The sequence below is a fragment of the Crassostrea angulata genome, chromosome 7, assembly GCF_025612915.1.
Source record: "Crassostrea angulata isolate pt1a10 chromosome 7, ASM2561291v2, whole genome shotgun sequence".
Taxonomy (NCBI): domain Eukaryota; kingdom Metazoa; phylum Mollusca; class Bivalvia; order Ostreida; family Ostreidae; genus Magallana; species Magallana angulata.
In genome coordinates, this window is record NC_069117.1 from 29,673,701 (window position 1) to 29,695,989 (window position 22,289).

The 22,289-nt window shown below is 36.3% G+C and overlaps 1 protein-coding gene across 2 annotated transcripts in view; it reads right to left on the reverse strand.

Moving 5' to 3' along the window:
* Positions 1-8,118: 8,118 nt before the first annotated feature.
* LOC128156035 (rho GTPase-activating protein 7-like) overlaps positions 8,119-22,289 on the reverse strand; it is a 66,852-nt gene continuing 52,681 nt past the window's right edge. For both annotated transcript variants that reach the window (XM_052817992.1, XM_052817993.1), the window contains 12 exons: positions 21,921-21,992; positions 20,909-20,990; positions 16,437-16,497; positions 13,713-14,910; positions 12,442-12,724; positions 11,835-12,253; positions 11,504-11,629; positions 10,902-11,230; positions 10,404-10,720; positions 10,102-10,227; positions 9,815-9,991; positions 8,119-9,704 (listed from right to left, as the gene is read on the reverse strand). In XM_052817992.1, coding sequence (XP_052673952.1) covers positions 9,590-9,704; positions 9,815-9,991; positions 10,102-10,227; positions 10,404-10,720; positions 10,902-11,230; positions 11,504-11,629; positions 11,835-12,253; positions 12,442-12,724; positions 13,713-14,910; positions 16,437-16,497; positions 20,909-20,990; positions 21,921-21,992 — 3,305 coding nt within the window. In that variant the 3' untranslated portion in view covers positions 8,119-9,589. The remainder of the gene's footprint in view (positions 9,705-9,814; positions 9,992-10,101; positions 10,228-10,403; positions 10,721-10,901; positions 11,231-11,503; positions 11,630-11,834; positions 12,254-12,441; positions 12,725-13,712; positions 14,911-16,436; positions 16,498-20,908; positions 20,991-21,920; positions 21,993-22,289) is intronic.

Below are 22,289 nucleotides of genomic sequence, written 5' to 3' on the forward strand. Positions count from 1 at the left end.
ATATCAGAACACAAAGACCCGGATCTACCCAGCTACGAGGAAGCGATTTGTCGGATCAATAACTTGGAAGTGATAGTGACAGACGATACATAATGGATGTGTGTTGGATACATGTTCCTAGTGTGTATATGTGATGTGTAAATTGATGTAATTACTTTTGAAAAAAAATAATGTATTTCAGAGACGTTTGAAGTAATTCTCTAGTCGAGAGAAATAATTTGATTCAGTGTTATTCGGAGTACTTGTTCTTATGTTTTTAAAACGAACGTATTCTTTCCGTTCCATTGAAAATGGTGCACGTCACCAAACCGGTGCTTATGGTCAATGCAATATCACAAACTTGGCCACGAACGTATAATAGACTCGATGCTCATTTCTACTGTTATCTTTCAAAAAGGACTGGGTCCCATATTGGACCCTGAGAGGCAATTAAATGCCACCTGACCAGGAACCTCCATGGATCAAACAACTGCAATCTGGCAACTTGTTGAGGATTTTACCCCAAATTTAAGAGGATTTTTTCTCTGAATTTTAACATTGGGCTTCCTGTATATAACTCTTTTTACTCAATTGTTTACGTTGTTTGTGCCTTAAGATTGCAGTATAAAGAATATTAAACAGTATTGTTCGGATTTTTAATTTGTAAGGGATGATAAAAACTTGGCTGTACCCCAAAGATTATGTTTTGTGTATATTAAGCTACCAATGCAGCTATAGACAGTGCTTTGCAAACTCAGTGTATAAGAATTTGTTCATTTTTGTTGAATTTTCAATCACAATAGTCATTTTATGCAGACATTTAATGTCATTCATTAAAGCTCTGTACATTCTACGTATTCATCTTTATGGCATTAGTACTTTAACGTTTTAACTGATTGCATGCATTACAAGACTTTAAACGTTACAAATATGCAAATCTGACATTCATTGTCTAACATTATAGTAAGTAAATTAGCATATCACTATGTTTTGTATCCATTGTAAAGTGATCCTGTTACAATATTGGCTGCTGTCCAATACGTATTTCTAAAATAAAAAATAGCCCTGGTACACTACATTTCTCTCTCTCTCTCTCTCTCTCTCTCTCTCTCTCTCTCTCTCTCTCTCAAACACACACAGACAGATAAGTTCTTATCATAAATCAAAGTACTGAAGTACTGAAAGCCGGGCTCTTTTGGTGTGTCTTTATGCATATTGTGTAGTAAAGCCTGAAATAAATCTCTCTCTCTCTCTCTCTCTCGCAAAGCGCCAGAGAGCGACCAAATTTTGTAAGCGGCTATAAACAAAAATATAGCAGAAAAAAGTTCAACAGTTGCTGCCTTGAATTTTGCAACAAGCCTTATATATTCAATCCCCATTTCTTCAACGCGCAGCAAAGTAGTTCACGGAAATTCATGCGCATTGTGTGTGTCCAAAATGCATAGTCTTGTTTTTAAAACACGTTATTAATAAGAAAATTTAAAAAGATAGACAATTCTCTCGAAATTAAAAAAGAAAAGAATCAAAATGCCAACACTTTTGACAAAACGTGGTTCTTTGTGTAACTATTTGGTATAGCGGAAGCTTTTTAATTACTTTTACGCTGTTTGTTTTTTTTGTTTTACTTTTGAAGTTGTGCTTTTTATAGTAACATTGGCGATTTGCCTGCCTACAGCCAGGACTCTACTTTCAGCAGACCCCGGCTAAAAACACAACATCGTTTTCTTTGTTGCCTATCAAGATCAAATATGTAGTTGACGTCGCACATTTTTCATATTCCAATAATTTCACATTAAAGCATTCGTCAGATCTAGGTCATATTCTCAGTATCCGATTATAACTCAAAGGAGCTATTTGCAAGTAATAAAAATTATAAGGTTTCAATTACACATCCAAATACATACATGCTTACTAACAAAGCATGAATAAATAGTTCCAAAACTAAAAGGCATTAATTTAGTGTGAATTGCTTGTATATAAATAGTGCCTTTTTGGGAGGGTAACAGTTGAAATTGACACCCCGAGAAAACCATTGTCAACCGACGCGAAGCGGAGGTTGACAATGGTTTTTGAGGGGTTTCAATTTCAACTGTTATCCTCCCAAACAGGCACTATTTATTTTATCATACTGAATGTCTTAATTTTAAAGAAATTTTTACTGCTTTTATATAGAAATGACGTGAATTGTACGGCGAACCATACGCGCATTATTTACGCGCATGTAACAATTCGTTGTGTTACCCGTTGCCAAGTGTGTTGCTAACGCTGAGGGTAATAGAACAGATTATCAAATGCGTCGAAACCAATCAGATTTAAGTATTTAACATGAAAGTATAATAAAAATTATTATTACAGTACTTGTATTTTTAAAAATGCCTTGCCCAGTATTCTTCTTCGAACAATTCTGCTGAAGTCTCCACGCCAAATTCCAAATCGATAAATTATCATCATTTAAACTCATTTGTGACCAAGATTCATGACCAAAGAGTGGTTTCAACAAGCCAAAGCCTATATAATAGAAGAAATATTTTAATGTTTTTGTAACAACGTTGGATTCTTATTGCTGCCCCCTTCCAACTATGCTAATTATGCTAACAAAGAAATAAGAAAATAATATTTTGAATTTTAAACTGTAAAAGTGTAATTTCATGTATAATTATTGATTCATAAACAAAATGGTTTATAAACGTTTTTATTATACTTTCATGTTAAATACTGAAATCTGATTGGTTTAGACGCAGTTGGTAATCCGTTCTACCCGGTATTACCCTCAGCGTTAGCAACACACTTGGCAACGGGTAACACAACGAATTGTTACATGAGCGTAAATTATGCGCGTATGGTTCGCCGTAGAACTCACTTTATTTATGTATAAAAGCAGTAAAATTTTCTTTATAATTAAGATATCAGTATAATAAAATAAATAGTGCCTGTTTAGGAAGGTAACTGTTGCAATTGACACCCCTCTAAAACCATTGTCAACCTCCGCTTCGCGTCGGTTGACAATGGTTTTAGAGGGGTGTCAATTTCAACAGTTCGCGTCGGTTGACAATGGTTTTAGAGAGGTGTCAATTTCAACAGTTACCCTCCCAAACATGCACTATTTATAAAGTGTGTCATTTTTTGTTGAAAAATGTCACCGTTCAATGTTGCATAATTTTATAATGTTTTGCTACATATCCTATAGTATAGAAAATAATCGAATAATTTGTTTATATCCGGTCAATCATTAAAGCACATAGTCGACAGACCAGTTGCATGTTTTTGCTGAAAATATAGATTCATATTAATTCTAGCATACCTTTTCCATACTTTTTCCATACAGGGTTTATGTAATATCCATGCTATTTCAATTGTTGACCTTAAACTTAGAATTTCTTTATTTCGGCTTGCTTCCATATCTGGTTGTTAAGCGATTTGTCTGTTTTCCTCTTCAGAAATGTAGGCTTTTCTTTACTCAAAGTATGATTACAAATTGTTTTTGTCTCTGAAGCAAATGGTTGTCCTTCATTATTTGGGTTTGTATATCGTGTCAAAAAATTCATTGCCACAAGAGGGACCCATCCTATACGAGCAAGATATATTTCAAATTGATTTTAGAAAAAGTACTAGTGGAAAGAAAACGAAGCGATGTACTTTTCAATTTTATATTTTGCTATCACAAAGAAAATTATGCAGCTATGATAAGAAGTGAGTTGGCACATTTCTCTTTTTTTTTTTGGGGGGGGGGGGGTTGAAAATACAATATTTCATGAAGACCATACATAGTCTCATGCATTCAGATTCGCTTTCCATGATACATGTATTTTGATTACCAACTTTGTTTATCTTATTCATACGATAGGACCAAAATACGACGTTTTTAAAATATCCTGACCTAGAATAAAGATGATCTCATTAATCCTGGACCAGAGATTCGTAATAAATACAATAAAAAACGTAAAATTGCTGGCCTTCAGATTGTTGTGAAATAACGTAAATCATATTAAGTATTATAGATTGCTTCAATTCTTTTTCGTAGAACAAAGTCCGCCTTTGTTAGAAAAAAAAATACAATAGAACGTATTTTGTTTACAATGAACAAGCAAAAAGAAGATACTTGTTTACGTTTGTGGACGTACCTTAAACAATACTTTATATATGTATACGCATGTTTGATTTATATAATTAAATTCGATAATTCATCAAAAAGAAAATGCTTAAAATAAACTTGATTTTGAAAATTGTAACTTCTGGCGGAGGTCTATATACAACAAAGTTGTTGGTTCTTGTGTACCCAACCTTTAAAGCGGTTTTGTTTTCTGCAAACATATTTTTAAAATGTTAAAACACGTAAAATGTATTGACAAGATCAACAGTTTTAAAAGAATTAATAAACAGGATGAAAGAGTGGGACAAATAATTATAACTAATTCTGAAAGACAGGTGATTTACCTGGAAGAAATATAGCTGTCATACGTTTCCGGATTTCTAAACAAAGAAAATTTTAATATGATTGATCATTCGCTCGCTTCTGGTACAGTAAAAGAAAACTTCGTCTTTTAATTAATTGGACTTTGCCTTTTAATTAATTGGACTTTGCCTTTCATGGTTAATTGGTAGGTGATCAACAGCCTAGAAACAAAACATTGAATCAAAATAAGCATATTGTTTACACCTGTATTGCGTGACGTCACTGAATTTTTTACCTTTTATGGAACGTAGGCAGGTGTAGATTTAAATTTAGTCTGTGCGATTTTCCCACCTTTGGTATGACTAACGGTTTATTAACAAACATTTAAGGATTAGCCGTGGTAAATAACAGAATACTTATGAAAGCAGTCGAGGACATGCGCCGTATCTTGTTGGAATCATTTGAACATGAACCATGTAAATGACAAGGATTTATCAAGTATCCACGACTAAAAGGTGCTGTTATATTACCAGTATATTATTTTTTTTAATTTCAGTTTTCTCATTATTAATCATACTGTTTTATATTTAGATCTTTTTGTACTGTTAATCAGACAATGTAAAGGGAAAATTAATAAAAGAATAAAATAGGTTTTCAAGATTCATTCTGCTTCGTACAACTGTTCTTTGGTTAGATAACCATAAAGTAAAAATAAATAGATAAACTCATAGTATCTTATAATAAACACATCCATGTATTGACATCAAATTGGTGCTTCCTATTTCAGAGATTACAGAAATTTCTTCCGGGTTGGATAAAGATTGTATAGACAGTGTTTCTTCTAATAAAAGGAGGAGACGGACTGATATATACTTAAAAAATAATCATGTCGTTTGAAATTAACGGTGCTGCGATGTTTTTCCTGACATTTGCCCTTCTCTTGCTGCTGTGTTTCGTATATTTCTGTTTGAGGAGTAAAGGACGATCCACACTGAAGGAAGCTCTTGACATTTTTACTCACTGTCTGAAATCCCTTTGTCAATGCACATGGCCGACAGGCCACGAAACTCGCGACAGCAGAGAAATTAATCATATCACCATAGCAACCATTGGAGAAATTAATCAGGGATTTTACGGTGTTAATTTCGCGCCGCCATCATACGAGTCTGTGATTGCAGCTGACAAGTCACGTGATCAAGATCTGCCTAGTTACGAAGACGCTTTGAAATTCATTTGTATAGATGTGTATCATCTCTCGGATTCTGGAAATGGCTCAAATTCTTCAGAATCGTGAATTCTTTACTTGAACTACGCAGAGTTATTTATTATGGAGGACTTGTCTTCAACAGTTCTAAAAAGGTGCCCAATTTTATGGGACCAATTGAATTGTTTACTTTAGTATTATTTTGTATATTTGTTCTTTTGTTGTTTTCTTTTTGTGTGTGTGTATCTTTACATTGATGTTTTATACAATATATGTTATTCAATTTATACATATATCATGCATTTATGCATATGAGTTGCAGATGCATATGTTAACACAACGCGAAAACTAAATTTGCATATTAGAAATAAAATTAAACAAAAAAACCTGAACTTTTGTACCGACGTTCGTAATTGAATTTACGTGTTTATACGAAACCGGAATTCCACTGCACTGTCTTTCAGTATATTACGTAAGCAAATCCCCACACCAATGGTTTATAATATGTTGTGTCATGTCTGATGTAATTGTCACTAAGTATTACTTCCAGGATGTCTACACTGAAAAGTCTGATTTGTGACAGATGAGAAATCGAACGTGACCAAAAAAAAAAAAAAAAAAGGAAAGACTGAAAAAGAAGATTTTCTCGTAGAAAAATATAGAGATTTTGTTTGTAATTATAAAATTCTAATTAAAGTGTATGGCAGGTGTATCTAGTTATTAAACCACGTCAATTGCAACTTATAAGTATGTACAAATCAGTGGTGATAAGGATTTGCTTAATCATCCTTGAAACATTATAACTTCTATCACGGAAGTATTTATTTCTTTTAAAATATGGAGTAAAAACCAACTACATGGTATAATTATGCTACTATAGGTCATATTTCCATTTTCTGATATTATCTTCAGGTAATCCGCACGTTTTTGCCATTTTGAAAGATTTCTTTTATATGTAGGGTGTGAATTTAAACGAATTCACGGAAAACCATACATGAAATAGTTCTTTTTAAATGGAAATCCCCATATTTCATTCAAAATATCAAATAAGTAGTGTCAGTGACTGATATTTTATACTGTCGCAGACGGGTTGTATTTTAATGAATAATATCAAGGTTAAAAAAATGGTCAATTGCCAAACAAGTTAGGTACAAGATCTATAGTAGTCTCTAAACAACAACAACAACACCAACAACACAGACACTCAGACAGACAACAACACACAAACAACAATTTTGGCTACAAATTAAAGATAGGACAAATTGATAGCTATAAATATTAAATCGGTGTACAAACTGTATTTGCAATACAAATTCCTAAAACTGCGTTGGTAAGTGTAAATTACAGGCCTCGTGTCTCGAAAACATTTAAGAAGGGTTTACGTGCTAAGGAACCTACATGTATACAGAATGATTGAGATCTTGTACCTCACTTATTTGGCAATAGAATACAATTTGCGATATTATATCTAAAAGAAAAATGTTCTTTTTTAGAAGTACCAAATCTTGGAAGCTGGTATTTAAAACAGATTATAAGAGATGAGCCGCTTCCGCTTTTTTGAAATTCCTCCCGATAAGTTGAATTACCAAACTTCCATCAACGCATAAACTGCAAAGTTTAATATACATGTACGTTATCATACATGTACATTTTATTTTACTAGTATACTAAAATAAAGAGTAAACAAGATCAAATATAACTGTGCGTGAAAAATGAACCGAAGAAGAAACCATTCCTCGGCAAGTACAAGCCAGTTCAAAGACTCGCATAACTTATCTACGTCCAAACAAACTTTTTTCTGCCAGTCTCAAGTTCAAATATTGATGGTTATTTTTGCTAATACTGGGGGTCAATGAACGAAAGATCATGTATTATGAAAAATCAATGACCGAATAGCCTTTTTATTATTTCATGCATCAGTTTTCATTTGTAGAAAAAACTCGCATTCAAAAGTATCTGCATGTAAATTAGAATTTTGACCTTTTCCCAATTTCATATACATTATTTTTTCTGTAAACTCGGTCAATTTCATTTATGTATGGCCTACTGACATAAAATGAACCATGTGGCATGTTAAATAGACATTTTCGCTCCCATAAGTAATGAATTCGTCAATACATTCCAACAATACGTTTTATAATCTAAAACATGTATTATACATGCTTAAGACACGTTTACATGTGTGAAGACTCAAAATTATGTTTTTTTTTAACGTTTATCAAACAAAGAAACTATGAACTGTTTGAGTTTAAACTTGAATTAACTAAGATTTTGAAACAGAATATTCAAATTTGTATTGAAGAAACCAAAACAAATGTAACAAAATTGCTCTTCCATACCTCTTCATATTTTCTAAACGTGTGTATGCTTCATGTTGATAGAAATATGGGGAGCTAAATTTCGGAATTTACTAATTTCCAGGCGTTGATCTGCATTTGTCATAAATATTGTAACTGATGAGTGTAAAAGCTAACACCAGCTTCAGAGGAATTAATATGCTAAGGAGAAAGGAAAATATGAAAAAAAAACCCAACAACAACAGTTTTAATTTTTGGTTTTATTAATATTCATGAAATATTTCATTGTAATAATAACAAATATAATAACAAGATACACATACATGTACAATGGAATCATGAGAAATATAGTTGACTTTGAGGTATAGAAGATGACAATATCAGGTAAGACATATTGTTAACACTGGCGTAGGAATACATAAGTTTCCTGCATTAGCACGTGTGAATATGTTAAGAATTTGAAAAAAAAGGCTGACCTAGATTACAGACACCACTGGATTACAATTTTATTTCAATGACTATGTCTAGTATTGTAAGTCTTCCATTAAAACCAGGATTTCTCTATGTACTCCATAACATAGTGATTGTTCCTCAGAGTTATCTCCCTTGGAAATAATATCAATCAAGTGAATATTTTGTTTTCATAACAATCTTTACAAGACATATATATGTATCACAACCACATTCAATATTCATCTGTAATACAGCCATTTCTAGATATATGTGTATGATGTATGCGGTCTATTAGACCTGACTTGGGAGCATTGATATACTGGTTAAATAGCCTCACCACAGCATGGACTAACATGAGGTATGATTTGGTTTGATTATTTTAGCAGGAGGCTGGCCACTGAAGACATCAGCAGGCATTTAATGGAGTCATCTCTCTCTCTCTCTCATATTGTCAGACATATACACAATCACTTTTGCTCATTTCACATCGGTCAAACATTCTCATTCAAACACACTCGACACTCACTTGCATGGGTACCATATATTTGTTAATGACATGCCATAAAACATATTTCAATGACTTCTGATATAATTTACATTCTGAGAGAGTGGACATACAGTTTATTTACAACAGATAACACATTATGAGATAAGAACATGGCACAGGACAACAAATATTGATAAATGCATTTTGTAATATTGCAGGTTCTCTACTCCCAGGGAATAATATCAGGTCACATGACTAGCATGGTTCCTATGGTTACCAACAGACATAATGCTGCCTTCACTATGGCAACAGTGGGGACTACCCACCATCTTGTTTGTCCGCTACTCTACACTGAACTATAGGTCCCCTTCAACACAATTCAACAGTAATGCTAAAAATGAACACATTTTGCCCTCCTCTATATTCTTCTACGGAATGTTCTATGATACAGCACTAGATTGTCATGTAGTAAGCTGTGTAGACACAGGACTTGCCACATCTGTCAGTTGTAGACTAACTATTGAACTACACCCAGTCTCTCTCAATCTCCTCTCTCACAGACCAGCCTGTGAGGATTCAATGTCTGCAGAACAGCAGTTCTGACGTAGACAAATGGTTTGTAGACGTTGGCGCAGGTACAGCTTTCTGCAAAACCAGTGGAGTTAGGTACACGTGCACCAATATTGAAGAGCTTCCCTCTGCTACCTCCCCAACAATACCAGTTTTCTTCACTTTGATGGAAGAGTTCTTGTCATCAGTAGTAGTACTACACAGGTTCACACTACAGACTCTGGCCCATCAGTGCTCTGTTTCAGCGAGTCACGGATTCTCTCCATCTGGTTAACGCAGTTGTAACTGTAAACTTTCTTGTACCACTCAGGTGTTCTTCCCCTGAAAAATGAAAAAATACTAACTTGATCTTCTTTTCCTAAAGCTATCAAACTATTTAATTTTAATATCTCAATGAAATATTAACAGGTGAGTCAATTACATGTAGTTACCTCATGTCAATGCGACTGATGTGAGTAACCCTAGATTTCCCCGATCCACAGGGTTCAATAAGGTAGTGAGAGGCCAGAACCACCCCTTGTATGGCCCCGTTCAGCTCAGCCTCAGGGTGCTCGATTGAGGTGGACACCAGAGCACATGTGCCTTTGGGAAGGTCTTTCCTCCAGGATCTGAAATATGGATGAACACCATGATAGAACTGACAGTTCAATAACACATACGCAGTCATGCACATAACTCATTGATTCTCTATACATAAACAAAATACACTCTCTTTTACCTGAGAACACAGAAGTCCCTTGCAGGATGGGGAGCCATGGAGCTCTGAGTGTACTGGAACACCTCTGTCTGAGAATCCAGTTTCTCTATGGACCTCCACTTAACCAGATCCTCATCCCAGACATGCCTGTAAATAAAAACACAAGAAATTGACATATAGCATTCAGAGAAGAAAAAAATATGATTGCTAGCAAATAAACAAAAACTTCACATACACCATTCAGAGAAAATAAACTTAAATGCAATATTAAATTTCATCAAAATAAAATTTGTTTTTATTAAAAGCATGCATGAAACACTAACCTCTCATCTTTGACACATTCTAATGCTGCAAAGGGTGGACCATCCACTTCCGTAGAGCACCTCCACAATCGCAGTAGATGGCCGTCCGTCACCTTCTTGTAGGACAGATCAACGTCCGTGGGGACAGAGCTGACCGAGACCCATCCCTTGAACTTGTCTCTGGACTCCTTCAAAAGTCCCTGGATGGCAGTGTCCACAAAGTTGTGGTACGCCAGCTGGTCGTCTTCCGAGGATCGCCTGTTGAATTCCTCCAACGGAACAGGGTCTCCTTGCTCAATGTAGGAAAATCTACACTTGCTCATCATTGTTGTAGGAATCTGTGAGAAAGAAAAAAAATCTGTTACTCATACTCCATAATTGCATTTATAAGACATGTGTATTCCAGCATCAAAAGTCAAAGGATGACTATTCATATAGTTTGTAGGCACTTCCATTAAAAAGTTTTTATCAACAGTTTTTTTTAAAAGTTGACAATTTATACAGTATTCGAGTGCTTACATTGAAGAGTTTCTTGCATTCCTGAACCAAAGTAGTCAGGCACTCATGAGCAGCCTTCTGTTCCTGAAGTTCTCGGGCGTCCGGTACACCCAGGTTCTTCCTCGGCCTTCGTGGACTCGGGCTCTGAGTCACGCTCTTCGTCCCACTCATGTTGAACAGCGAAGGGGCGAAGCAGACGGCCAGATTACTGGCGGTCATCTGGTGATCGTCCGCCTGCGTCGAAATATCGTAGAGGAAGAAGAGGAGGGACTGGAGCACTTCGCGGTTCTCGTCTGGGAGGAGGACCACCGCGGACTGTAGGGCCTCCAGACGCTGCTCACTGGGCAAGTCTACAGACACACACATATCATAATGAAGTTTAATAATTAAAATAAACATCACTTTGTTTATACTTTTAATGTTCTGCATTTAAAAATGAAACTTGCTTTGTGGGGATAAAAATAATTGAAAATGTTTTTAATTATCATTAAAAGTGTGTTGAATTTTAAAAAAATTAAAATATTTTATTACTCAGTTTTTTTTAGTAGGGGTAGAAATCATAAACTGTATGTTATGAGAGTTATCAATTTTTTTTTAAATTGAAGAAGAAATTGGGAACTTACAGATGAAGATATTGATGAAGACTTCTGAGAGCTTGTTTGTCAACAAGCACTCTGGTAGTTCACGAAAGTATTGCTTCAACAAATCTGCCACATCATAAGCCTGAAGTTCTTGGAAGTTCACTAACTCTATAATAAAAAAACAGCAACCATGAAAGTTTCATTGGAGTTATCTCTCTTTGGTCATATTTCTAAATAATAATAATTTAATAAAGTCTGCCCCATAGATATTACCCTTTTAATTATCACAAAAGCCAAGTTTAACACTTTATCTAACATCTTGATACTTTGTTTTTAGGATATAATTCCTCCATCATTAACTCAGCCAACTGACCTGGATTAGCCTCTACTTCATTCTTCAGTTTCTGGATTCTGGTCCTTACTCCAGACTTCCTAAATATTCCTACAGCATCTTTGGCCGTTTTCCTGAGATATCGCATGGCACTCAGCATGCACTGGGGCAGGGGCTGTCCAGTCCTCTGTAGGGTGACCAGGAGGGGGACACCAAACACATTGCGGTCATTGTAGTTTGGAGTCTTGTGGCGCTTCATGAATCCGGGCATGCTCCAGTTCCATCCGGAGCGGTTGGGTGAGTATTTTTCTATAAGGCCAGTCAAGCGACACAGGGAGAGTTTTTGTAGCACCATGAGTTGACACACTGACAGACTACTGATGTGAGTATTACGTCCACTCACACTGGGCCTATGAGATTTCTGGAAGCTATGCCAGCGGATTCTCTGTCGCCGTCTGTCACTGCAAGATAAACCAGAAAATTTAGATACCAAACCTTTGAATTTATTTTCAAATAAAAACTTCTTATACTAGAATTCATTGAATTTTTTACTTATATTTTTCTAATCCCTCAAACTAATGAAATTTTTAAAAATGAAAAAATCTTGGTCTTTTGTACGTTTTTTAATACAAACTACATCAGTTTGTACCTGGGAGCACGAGTGAGGGAGGATCCAACACCGGAGTCTCGTCTCTCCCGCCCCTCGATGTTCTCCGTGGAGTCGTCATGTGACAGTTCGCCCGTGGTGATGTCATGGTCGCTGGTATCGGGCGATGAGTTGGTTCGACTCGTGACATCCTGGTCATCATTCCCGTTGAGACTGTCATCGGTCTCGAGAGCACTCAGGTTCTTCAGATCGGACAGATGGCTTTCATCGTCGTCAGACTTGTTTACTGTTGAATTGAGAGAAGAGGAAGGGGGCTCGACTATTTCTGGAACAAAAACAACACAACTCTTTAAAATTCTCTTTTTCTTTATCGCAGAGTCACTCTCAAAAGAAAATTCCAAATTGTAGGCTCTAAATCACCGCTGAGTATAAACACACCAAATGACTTTCAGTAATGATCCTATACAATCACAGGATTTTGCCGATATCAGATAACTTTTTTTTATTCCTCGAAGAATTTTAAATTACATGTTCTATTCAGAAGATGATTGACGGGAGAGTCTTGTGTGTATTACGACTTTATTAGACAAGATAACAGGTCTCTATGCAGGCTTGATACAACTTGCTGTTGATTTGTATAATACATCTGGGAGTGAAATGAATGGATGTCATTAAATATTGAATGTCTACAGTCCTCTCTAACTATTACGTGGGGGCACAAGGTATATAGCACTCATGCAGTCATCCATTTAATGAGAACAGGGGCCTCTAATTACAATGCCTCTCTTTCATGACTGTCACATAATGAGATTTTACATGAATGAAGTTTTTGCATGTATCAAGAAGTCTATTGATATGGTTGTACACATTTACATTGAGATTAAAAATAAAGTAAAAAAAAAAAGGTAATAAAAAAAACATGGAAAGCAAGAAATCATAATTATACATCCTTAAACTAAACAAAAAAGTAAAGAAAAAATAAAACTGTTTGACTTTAAAATGTCCGATTCAAAACCATGCTTATATGGATATTATTTGTTGATTATTTCATACAACAAAATTTCAATTATTTCAACAGTAACAAAACCATTGATACATGCTCATAGCTCACATCTTATACTTTTGCAGGGTTTTATAATGTAAATAATCCTAAAATGAAGAAATAATCATCAGTGAACTAAAACAGTGCAGAAATAAAAAAAAAAAGAAAAGAATCAAAGGATCTTACAAATCAAAGGCCTCATAGAGCCAGCGCAGAAAAAAACTTCAGTTTTATTTTTTTGTTCGCCAAAACAAAGGAAAATAATTCTTACCTGCATCTTCTCCATAGATGGCTTTGTTGAGCACATTAATGTCCTCAAACACTTTGCTGAGAATCATGTCCAGTTCGTGTTGGGCACTTTCCAAGTCCTCCTCTGGCTCCACATTGTCATACACACTCATTCTGTTGGAATCCAGCCTTGGACCCGCAGATCCGCGCCTTTTGACCGAGGCAGCGCTAATGGCTGCATCATCCTTCCTATCACTACCCAAACTAAAACTGCCGGTCCTGGCGTTAACTCCATGCCCTCCCTCCACTTCCATGTACCCAGTGGACAACACTTTGGGAAATGTGCCCGGCTTGTGGTCATCTGGAAGCTTGAAAGATACTGACGGAGAATTGTCGGCAGGAAAGAGTTCAGAGTTACTAGTATTTTTCCATGCTAGATTGGGTTTTCTGAGATGTGTGTGACCTGAGAGTGGGGAGTTGGAGGGGGCTTTCACTGAGGAATGAATTGAGGAGGAGAGGGAGGACTGACTTGTCTCCTCCAGAGCCTTCAAGGCAGAGTTCAGAGCACTATTGGAATCGGTGATCTCCTGAACAGAGACCAATGACTTCTGAGGAACACTCGGTTCACTGGCGTAATTTGTAGCACTGTCTGACCACGGTTCTGCTGTTGGAACACTTTTGTTGTCTTCCGCCACTTCTGCTGTTGGCAGCGATGGAGGATACTCACTTGAAGGACTCAACTCCTTACAGTTCAAATGCTTAATCTTTGCTTGCATTCCGTCTGTGTCCATTATCACAGGTCCACTGATTTCCACATTGCCATTATTTCTCGGAATCCTTCGCGTTTTCTGGCTTTTAAAACTCTCCAGTCTCTTCAAAAAGTTCTTTGCTCCTTTGATCCTTTCACTGGCAGCCCTGCGGAGTCTAGGACTCAGGGCTATGGTGGAAGGATTTAGATGATCCTGAGGAATAGAGGTTTTGGCTCCGAAGTAATCGTCACTAGCCACGCCTTTTTCGTGATGCATCTTTGAGTCTAGCACAGGGCTATCTCCTGTTTCACTGCTAGAATTCTGATCGGTCAGCAGACTGTCGTTGCTTGAGCTCGATTTGACTGTCGGCGACAAGGGCTGTCCGTCTGAGGAAGGGCTGCCTAGGTCCTTACGAGACCACCGCCGGATGTTGTGTTGATATTTCCATTTGTCGCTCAGAGCGCATTGATCTTCATCATCAGATTCATCTCCCTGTGCAAAGTGAAAAGAAATAATTAAATTGTGACACACTTCAAAGGCATTTTTCTTTCATTTCATTAAAAAAAAAATTGATCTAACAGTAAATGCTTGGTTGCTTACATCCCTAGCTATCAGATGATAAATTTTTCTTCATGACAAAATGATACCTATTTTTAATTTGATGCATGTTAGAGCCTTAGATAAAAAATAAAAAATTCAGCAAACTTATAATGTAGTCGGTCCTTAATACATTGATTTTACACACAGATAAATCGCAGTAAAGGAAGATAGGCTTTGACCCGCTGGCAATGATCAGTTCACAAATATTGAACAACATACACGCTGAGAAAGGATCAGAGTCCATACAAACCTATTCACTATATAATAATTTGCAGCTTTATCCTCAAATGATACTCAAACAAGGAAATCATAAATGTATTCAAAGCACTTCAGACGGCTAAACACTAGATGTCACTGTATAACGGTCCTATTGTTTCAGATTATCTCCCTCACCTAAACTGATGGAAAACCTTCAACAAAGACCTGCTTTTATTGGTGAGGGATAGCCAATGTTTATTATAAACAGGGGCTGCAAAACTCTCCTTATACGGCTTATAATAGGTTATCTACCACAAGTCACTAGCAGATCAGACCAACGACTTCTCCCCACTCTTCTGGACATTAGTAGCTACTGGCATTTCTTTTCACACGCTGGTCAGCAAATTGTCAATACACAGTGTCATCCTGTCACTTGCATATAGATAAATACTCCTCCAAAATCGACATCAGTTGTCTCAATCAACAACTTTGGTATACACAAATAACTGTCAACTCATTCACTATATATATGGCTATATATATATACATGTAACATTTCTCAATTCATGTCTATATTTGGGACAGACAATTCTTTCCCTAACAGCTGTCTCCCTCTCTCTTCTTTCTCTTCTAGCGGTCTTAATTCTACAATGTAGGTCACTTGCAGATTTATATTTCGTCCCGCCTTATTACCAGCTTATTCGAGCGGAGACAGGACTATCCCTCTTTATATACATTTTAATATCTCTCTCCTCGACACGATTATCGAGATTCATATTTTGCCAGATATTTCCTATTGGTGACAAGTACATGGTAGATTTAACTGTGTAAATACAAGTCTTTTTCAATTCTTCATGGAGGTTAGTGTTATGCACAGAGACAATTTAACAACATAATAAGGGTCTAAACGTATTAAATACCTTGACAGCCCATCTGATTTCTTTAATATTTAGATATAGGCTTATGAAAAATATTTTTGAGAATCAAGTTACCGAAAAATATTGGAGGGATTGGGAAGTTCACAATACAAAAAAATTTGAAATATACGCTATCACGAAAAACAAGCATCATCAATTAAACCGATTATAGTTGTGTGGTGTCTTCCAGATTAAAATGTATATATGCATGTTTGTTAAGAATGTATGTTCCCTTATTAAAATCCACTTCACTCCCTATAGTGTCTGAGCTGTAGATCGAGGTATTTGGTGAAATATACATACCAGTTTTTTGGCTGGGGTTCCGATTCTCATGACAGCACATTTATTAAGGGTGCTGAGTCGCCTGAAAATAAAAACACAGAATTGAATCAGAACCAAGACCTCCGCAAACACAGACACAAGGAACATTCTTTTCGTGGGTTAATTGATAAAACTTTCTCTCCAAGTGTAATAGCACACAAGTATGTGTGTTTGTGCAGGGATGACAATGCTACACGACCAAAAAATTATAAGTACAATGTCCACAAGTACAACATGTATATGATTCACTCGCTCATGTAATTTCCTTCTTGTTTTTCCCTATATGCGTTGAAATTTTATATATAAAATAATGAATTTCCGAAACACAAAATATAGTACATGTATTACAAAAAGCAGAAAGGGTTATCCCAGATTATAAACTGTACATTTATATTATAAATTACCTCTGCAGCTTTTTTCTAAATTTGTCAATAATCATCCTTGCTTTTCAAAATCCCAATAAAAAATTAATGCACATCCATGACATCTTTCAACTTTTATTCCATGTATCTAATATCACAATCACTACTTCATAATAACCACATGTAGCAATGATACATGTCTAGGTGCAAGCTGTGAATCCATTATTAGAGTAAACCTAGGTCTCTATTCAAACAAACTCCTCAGAGGGAACAATTATGTCCCCTGAACCCCCTAGAGTTCCAGGCTCTCTCTGATTGGGCAATTAATAACTGTGACAGGTGAAATTGGTGATTGCCTAATTAGGTGACTTTCAAACTGATGCCTTTGATTAAGGCCTATTAGCATGAACTGTGTCATTTCATAATCAGCTTGGACACCTGAGTGCAAGTTGACCAGCACCTTGGGGGCTGTATACTTAATCCTACTTAATACATGACTTCCTAATATCTGCAGAGAAAATCTAACAGTAACAGGACATCAGCTAAAAAATGGCCTCCAGAAACACAGCAACACCAGACATTGGGGTCATTACCATGATTACAGCACATACCAAGGAAAAATTAATTCCACTTTGGAGTAACTGTTTGGTACAAGATAATTAAGGCAGGGTAATTAATAATGAAGTTTGATATGTGACACTTTCTGTGTGTAAGATGGCTATAAATCTCACAGAACTTGATAAATCACCAGTTAGTAGACTCAGGAATTGATAATTATACCCATAGATTCGTGTATAGATAGAGACTACTGTTGTCTAATTGTTATTTAATGGGCACTGGAGATTAGGGCACAACAAAGATATACATGTATATAAATGTTCACAGGTATCATCATGGCATCTCTTGGACTTGACAAAGCCCATAAACGAAAGACTTATCTCCCCTTTGGGAAATTTAAGAAACAAGTAATTATATGCAGAGAAACATGAGAGAATACAATGATTCAGAGTTAAATCATATATATCTACATTCAAGAAGAGGCTACTGACCAGGGGGCCACACCTGTTATAGCCCAGCATGAGATATATTTCCAGTTTATTGAAAGCTGGATTCTACAACAATGGAGGTGACTGGCCTCTTAGATTCAATTTGTCACATTTCTCTTCTGTCTCCCTCAGAATTACTTCTATGTAAGAGTCAGCTAGGGCAGTCAACTGTATTCGTTGAGCCCAAATTCACCATAAAATCAACTCTTACTACATATACAGAGATTAATTCTTGCATATATTTTACAGCTTTAAATGCTATAAATACATTTTAATACGAACAACTGTTGTTGTAACAGTATGCCCATTATGCAGCCTTCAGCCATTTTCCACGCATTTAAAACCTTATAAAATCAATTCTGTGCACTCATCCTTTCATGTACAATTTGCTTCATGTACAAGTCAATAAATCTGCTAAATGAAATCCTTTGATGTACAATCAGCCCATTTAATCGGTCTGCCCACTCTAAACTTTTCAACTTTCTCAATAATTTCACAAACAACAGCCAAGTCCTGAGTGTTGATATTAATTTGTAATGACAAGTGCTATATCAGAGCTTTTGATCAACAAACTGCGATTGATTTTCCTTTTACTGTGAGGATGAAATTTTTACCAAGTAAAGCATGACACATCATACCGCCACATGCATTACATTCAACAGATTGAATAGTACTCACCTAATCACACACCTCTTCCATAATTAATGAAGCTCAACTGCCTGCACCAGACATTTCACATTTAGTATTTATGTACTACTGAGAGCTTGGGACTAAATGGCCTTGTAACACAGAGCCAGAGCACTTCACTGCATTATAAGCTATAACAAAAGTTCATGCCCCCGGACAGCAACATCTTGGACCCCCACGTTTTCTGTGGCATCTGTGACCAACAAGAAGTCTACTATGTAAATATAAATGTATCCTCGGCCTGTGCCACGTGAATATGTCAGCACACTGCTAGATCATCAATGTTTTCTAAATTCCCTACCATACTCCCTTCTAATTATCTAAATGTGTCCCCAAAGAAGGTTTGAAATCATTTGAACCACTGCCTACCTGTTTAAATGAAACTTTCTCCAGCAAACAGATGCGAATGACTCCCAGATCAAATGTGTAATGTCTACATCAATGGTGACCAAGTGCTAATATCATATTAAGATCATTCACCTTACGTTTTTTTGTTTCCACTGTCTCTGTGGCTATATATTACTTCCAACATAAATCAACATTTCTGAATATGTATATCAGGATGATGTCAAAGCCTGAATATATAAGGCTCATGAATTATGTATTCTAATTTTCTCTGTGTATTTCTTTTCTTGCAGTCTTGCTGGTTTTCACAACACCCACCGCAAACACACTAACCAGGGCTAATATATCTAAAAACCTCTTAAGAAATTCCTCCAGATAAGTTTAATTTGAATTTTCACATTTTCAAATCGACCTCTGTAAACAACCATTTGTGTCCCGTTTATTCAAATATCCTTCAATCACGTCCTATAATTATAGCCGAAAAGAAACTGCATATATTGAAAAGAGTCCTTAGAGATTGTACTTGGCGACTTCGCACAGCATCTACACAAAAAAATGATGTTTGTCACACAATCCAGAAATACAATACAGATCTCGGCAGTCCTAGTCCGTACCATGCCAAACGATCCCTCCCTATTTGTGTGCCGAGTATTCTGCGTGCAGAGGCATACACTTAGAATCTACATGTAAAGAAGCGGACCCATTCACGAGGAAAAACTAAATCACCCACTGATGAAACAGAAGAACGGAAGACGTGGTACGATACAATGTCGCAAAGACTTAATACCCGATTGTGACAAGCATGGCAGTACCTCGATCGGCTACAATGCCTTGGTGCCAAACTGGTGTTGGGTCAAAAAGAAGGGCTAATCCCGATTCAATCTGATTGGGTATATCTGTGTATTAATCTTAAAATCATTTGACCTGACTAACATGTACCTTTGTGCCTATATGACCCATTAAGTTCCTTGGGTAGACAAAGTGATCCTATCTAATAATGGAACAAGGAGCAACTTTAAAAGAGAAAGCTATAAATGTACCCTCTCCTTTTTGTCAGGAAATTTAACTTGTTGACATTGTTTTCGTTTGGGACAAAAAAACTAATACACTCTCGAAAATTCAATGTCTAATAAGAGTTCCCCAAAATATTCATTGCAAAATGTCCCCTGTCAAATCTAAGGCAATCAAATGTCATTATTGTTTTTAATCTTTAAAAAGGTCTGTCACTTTCAAAAGATCAAACCATAAAAAATCCCTGCTTGTGTAAATGAACACCTATTGGTGGCAATATTTAATGCGTAACTGAAGTATTGTGATGAATAGCCTCGGAACTAATTAAATAGCACCTCAGCGAATGCCTCAAATACACTCAATATTAGAAATATACCCTACTGAAACGTCACAAGATGATAAGAGCATGAAAATATTAAAAGCTCTTGATGATCAGCTTGACCCGAAATATTTATTTTGTCCCATGAACAACAGGTGTGACAAAAGCGGGGCAGATTGATGTAAAGAACACCTATGTTGTGAGAGATATAGAGTGTTTACTGGCCGAGTTACTGTCAAAAACAAGGTCTAGCTGCGTCAAATGTATCGACAAATCACAAACAACAACCTTAACCAATATCAGTGACTGATGGAGGAGATTTTATTTGTCCTTTTCTTTTTCTCTCTTTCTTTCCTTCAAAATGAAATAACAAGAAAACCCTGATTCTGCCTCTATTTTAGTGAGCAATATCTGAGATTTGTTGCATAATAACGATTGATATAAACACTGGGAATCATGTCTCTAGATCATTCCAAGAATGATTAACGATTCATGACTACTGACATTATGTCTATTCTTTTTTTAAACCAACACGTTTTGATTTTTGGAAAAATCCCCAGTGATGCATGCATTTCTGACTGAGATTTCCCAGATGTATCAAGGGTGTGAATCTGGAGATGTAGTTTTTTAGAGCTCAGTTTACATTGTGTAAGATTGAGGTCAGGAGGTTGAATTGTGCCTTACCTGACCAATGGCTGCATAGAATCCCTGTCCAAGAAATCATGGTCTTTTTCTACACTAGTGATGTCAATAGGAAACTGGCAATCTAAAAAAATCAAAATTACGATGTTTCAATTTTGTTGTTAACAGCTAATGAAAAAACCTCGTAAATTTTTTAGTTTCGGTTTTCAAACCTCAGAAAACCAGAACTGACAGCAGACATCAACATTTGGGTTGCTAGCACATCAAGCAAAGAGAACTATTGTTCACTGCTGTGATGTCAAACTGTTAGGAGGGGGTGTGATAGAATTCTCCCGATACTGGGTGTTCTGTCATGAAGTCAAACATTCAGAGGACCTGAAAGGCTGTCAAATGCAACACCGATACTTGTGTAGGGAGGGACGCTTAATTTGGCCTAATCCCTTGCCCGTCTTTGAAACCCGAGTTTCTCTGGAGAAGAAACGGCAGATGGGCAACTTGGGACTGGGAAACAAGGAAGGTGTTCATACATACGTGCTCTCTCTCATATAAAGGGCTCATTCTTATCTCAAACATGTAATGGAGAAGACCCATACAGAGTGCAATGGCTACGTTAGGAGTGCTCTGACAGGATAAAACTGTCAAAGACAAATACGCTAATACACCTTGGAAAGGTCCTTATTTTCGTATCGCCTACCTCTGAATGTTTCACTTGTTTGTTCTAGCATAGCTGTTTATCTGTACGATTTTTGAACACGGACCCACAAAAGGATACAATCAAATTCATTTCAAATTGTATGTTCAAATGACCATACAGGAAATGTGACCCCAGGGTCATGGCTTTCCTTTCAGGGGACTAATCTGAACAGGAAATTCCTACAGCTAACATTCATTTAATGGTGTTTACACAGGGTTTAGTGAAATACCCCCAAGTGGTGCTGGGAGGGGGCAAGCAGTTTAAACTCCTCCAACTTTCCATTTTAAGAAATTGTGCTTCATATGTAATTAGCTGTCACATGCTATAATTAGCAATGCCAGCATATACCTATATACATACCATCATACATCTGCGCATACTGAGGAAATCCAGCCTCTTTCAACCACCTGCATGCTTCAACAGCCTCGATTTCTACAAAAAGGAAACGTATACATCTTATAAATCAGAAGATAAACAATCATTTAAGAGTTTATTTGTCTCCCTTGTAAACATTAACCCATAATTTAACTGTTTCCTTTTCCTTCTTGTGATTTTTCATGAAGAGGATTAAGATGAAAAAAAAAAAAACCCTAAAGAAATAAACACACACAAAAAAACCCAATAAAGTTTCCTTTATAATTTTGTTATTTTCATTTTGAAAGTTCAAAAGTGCAACTGCATTCAATTCTGCTAAATAAGCAAAGACAGCCAAAGAAAAATGTGCTCCAA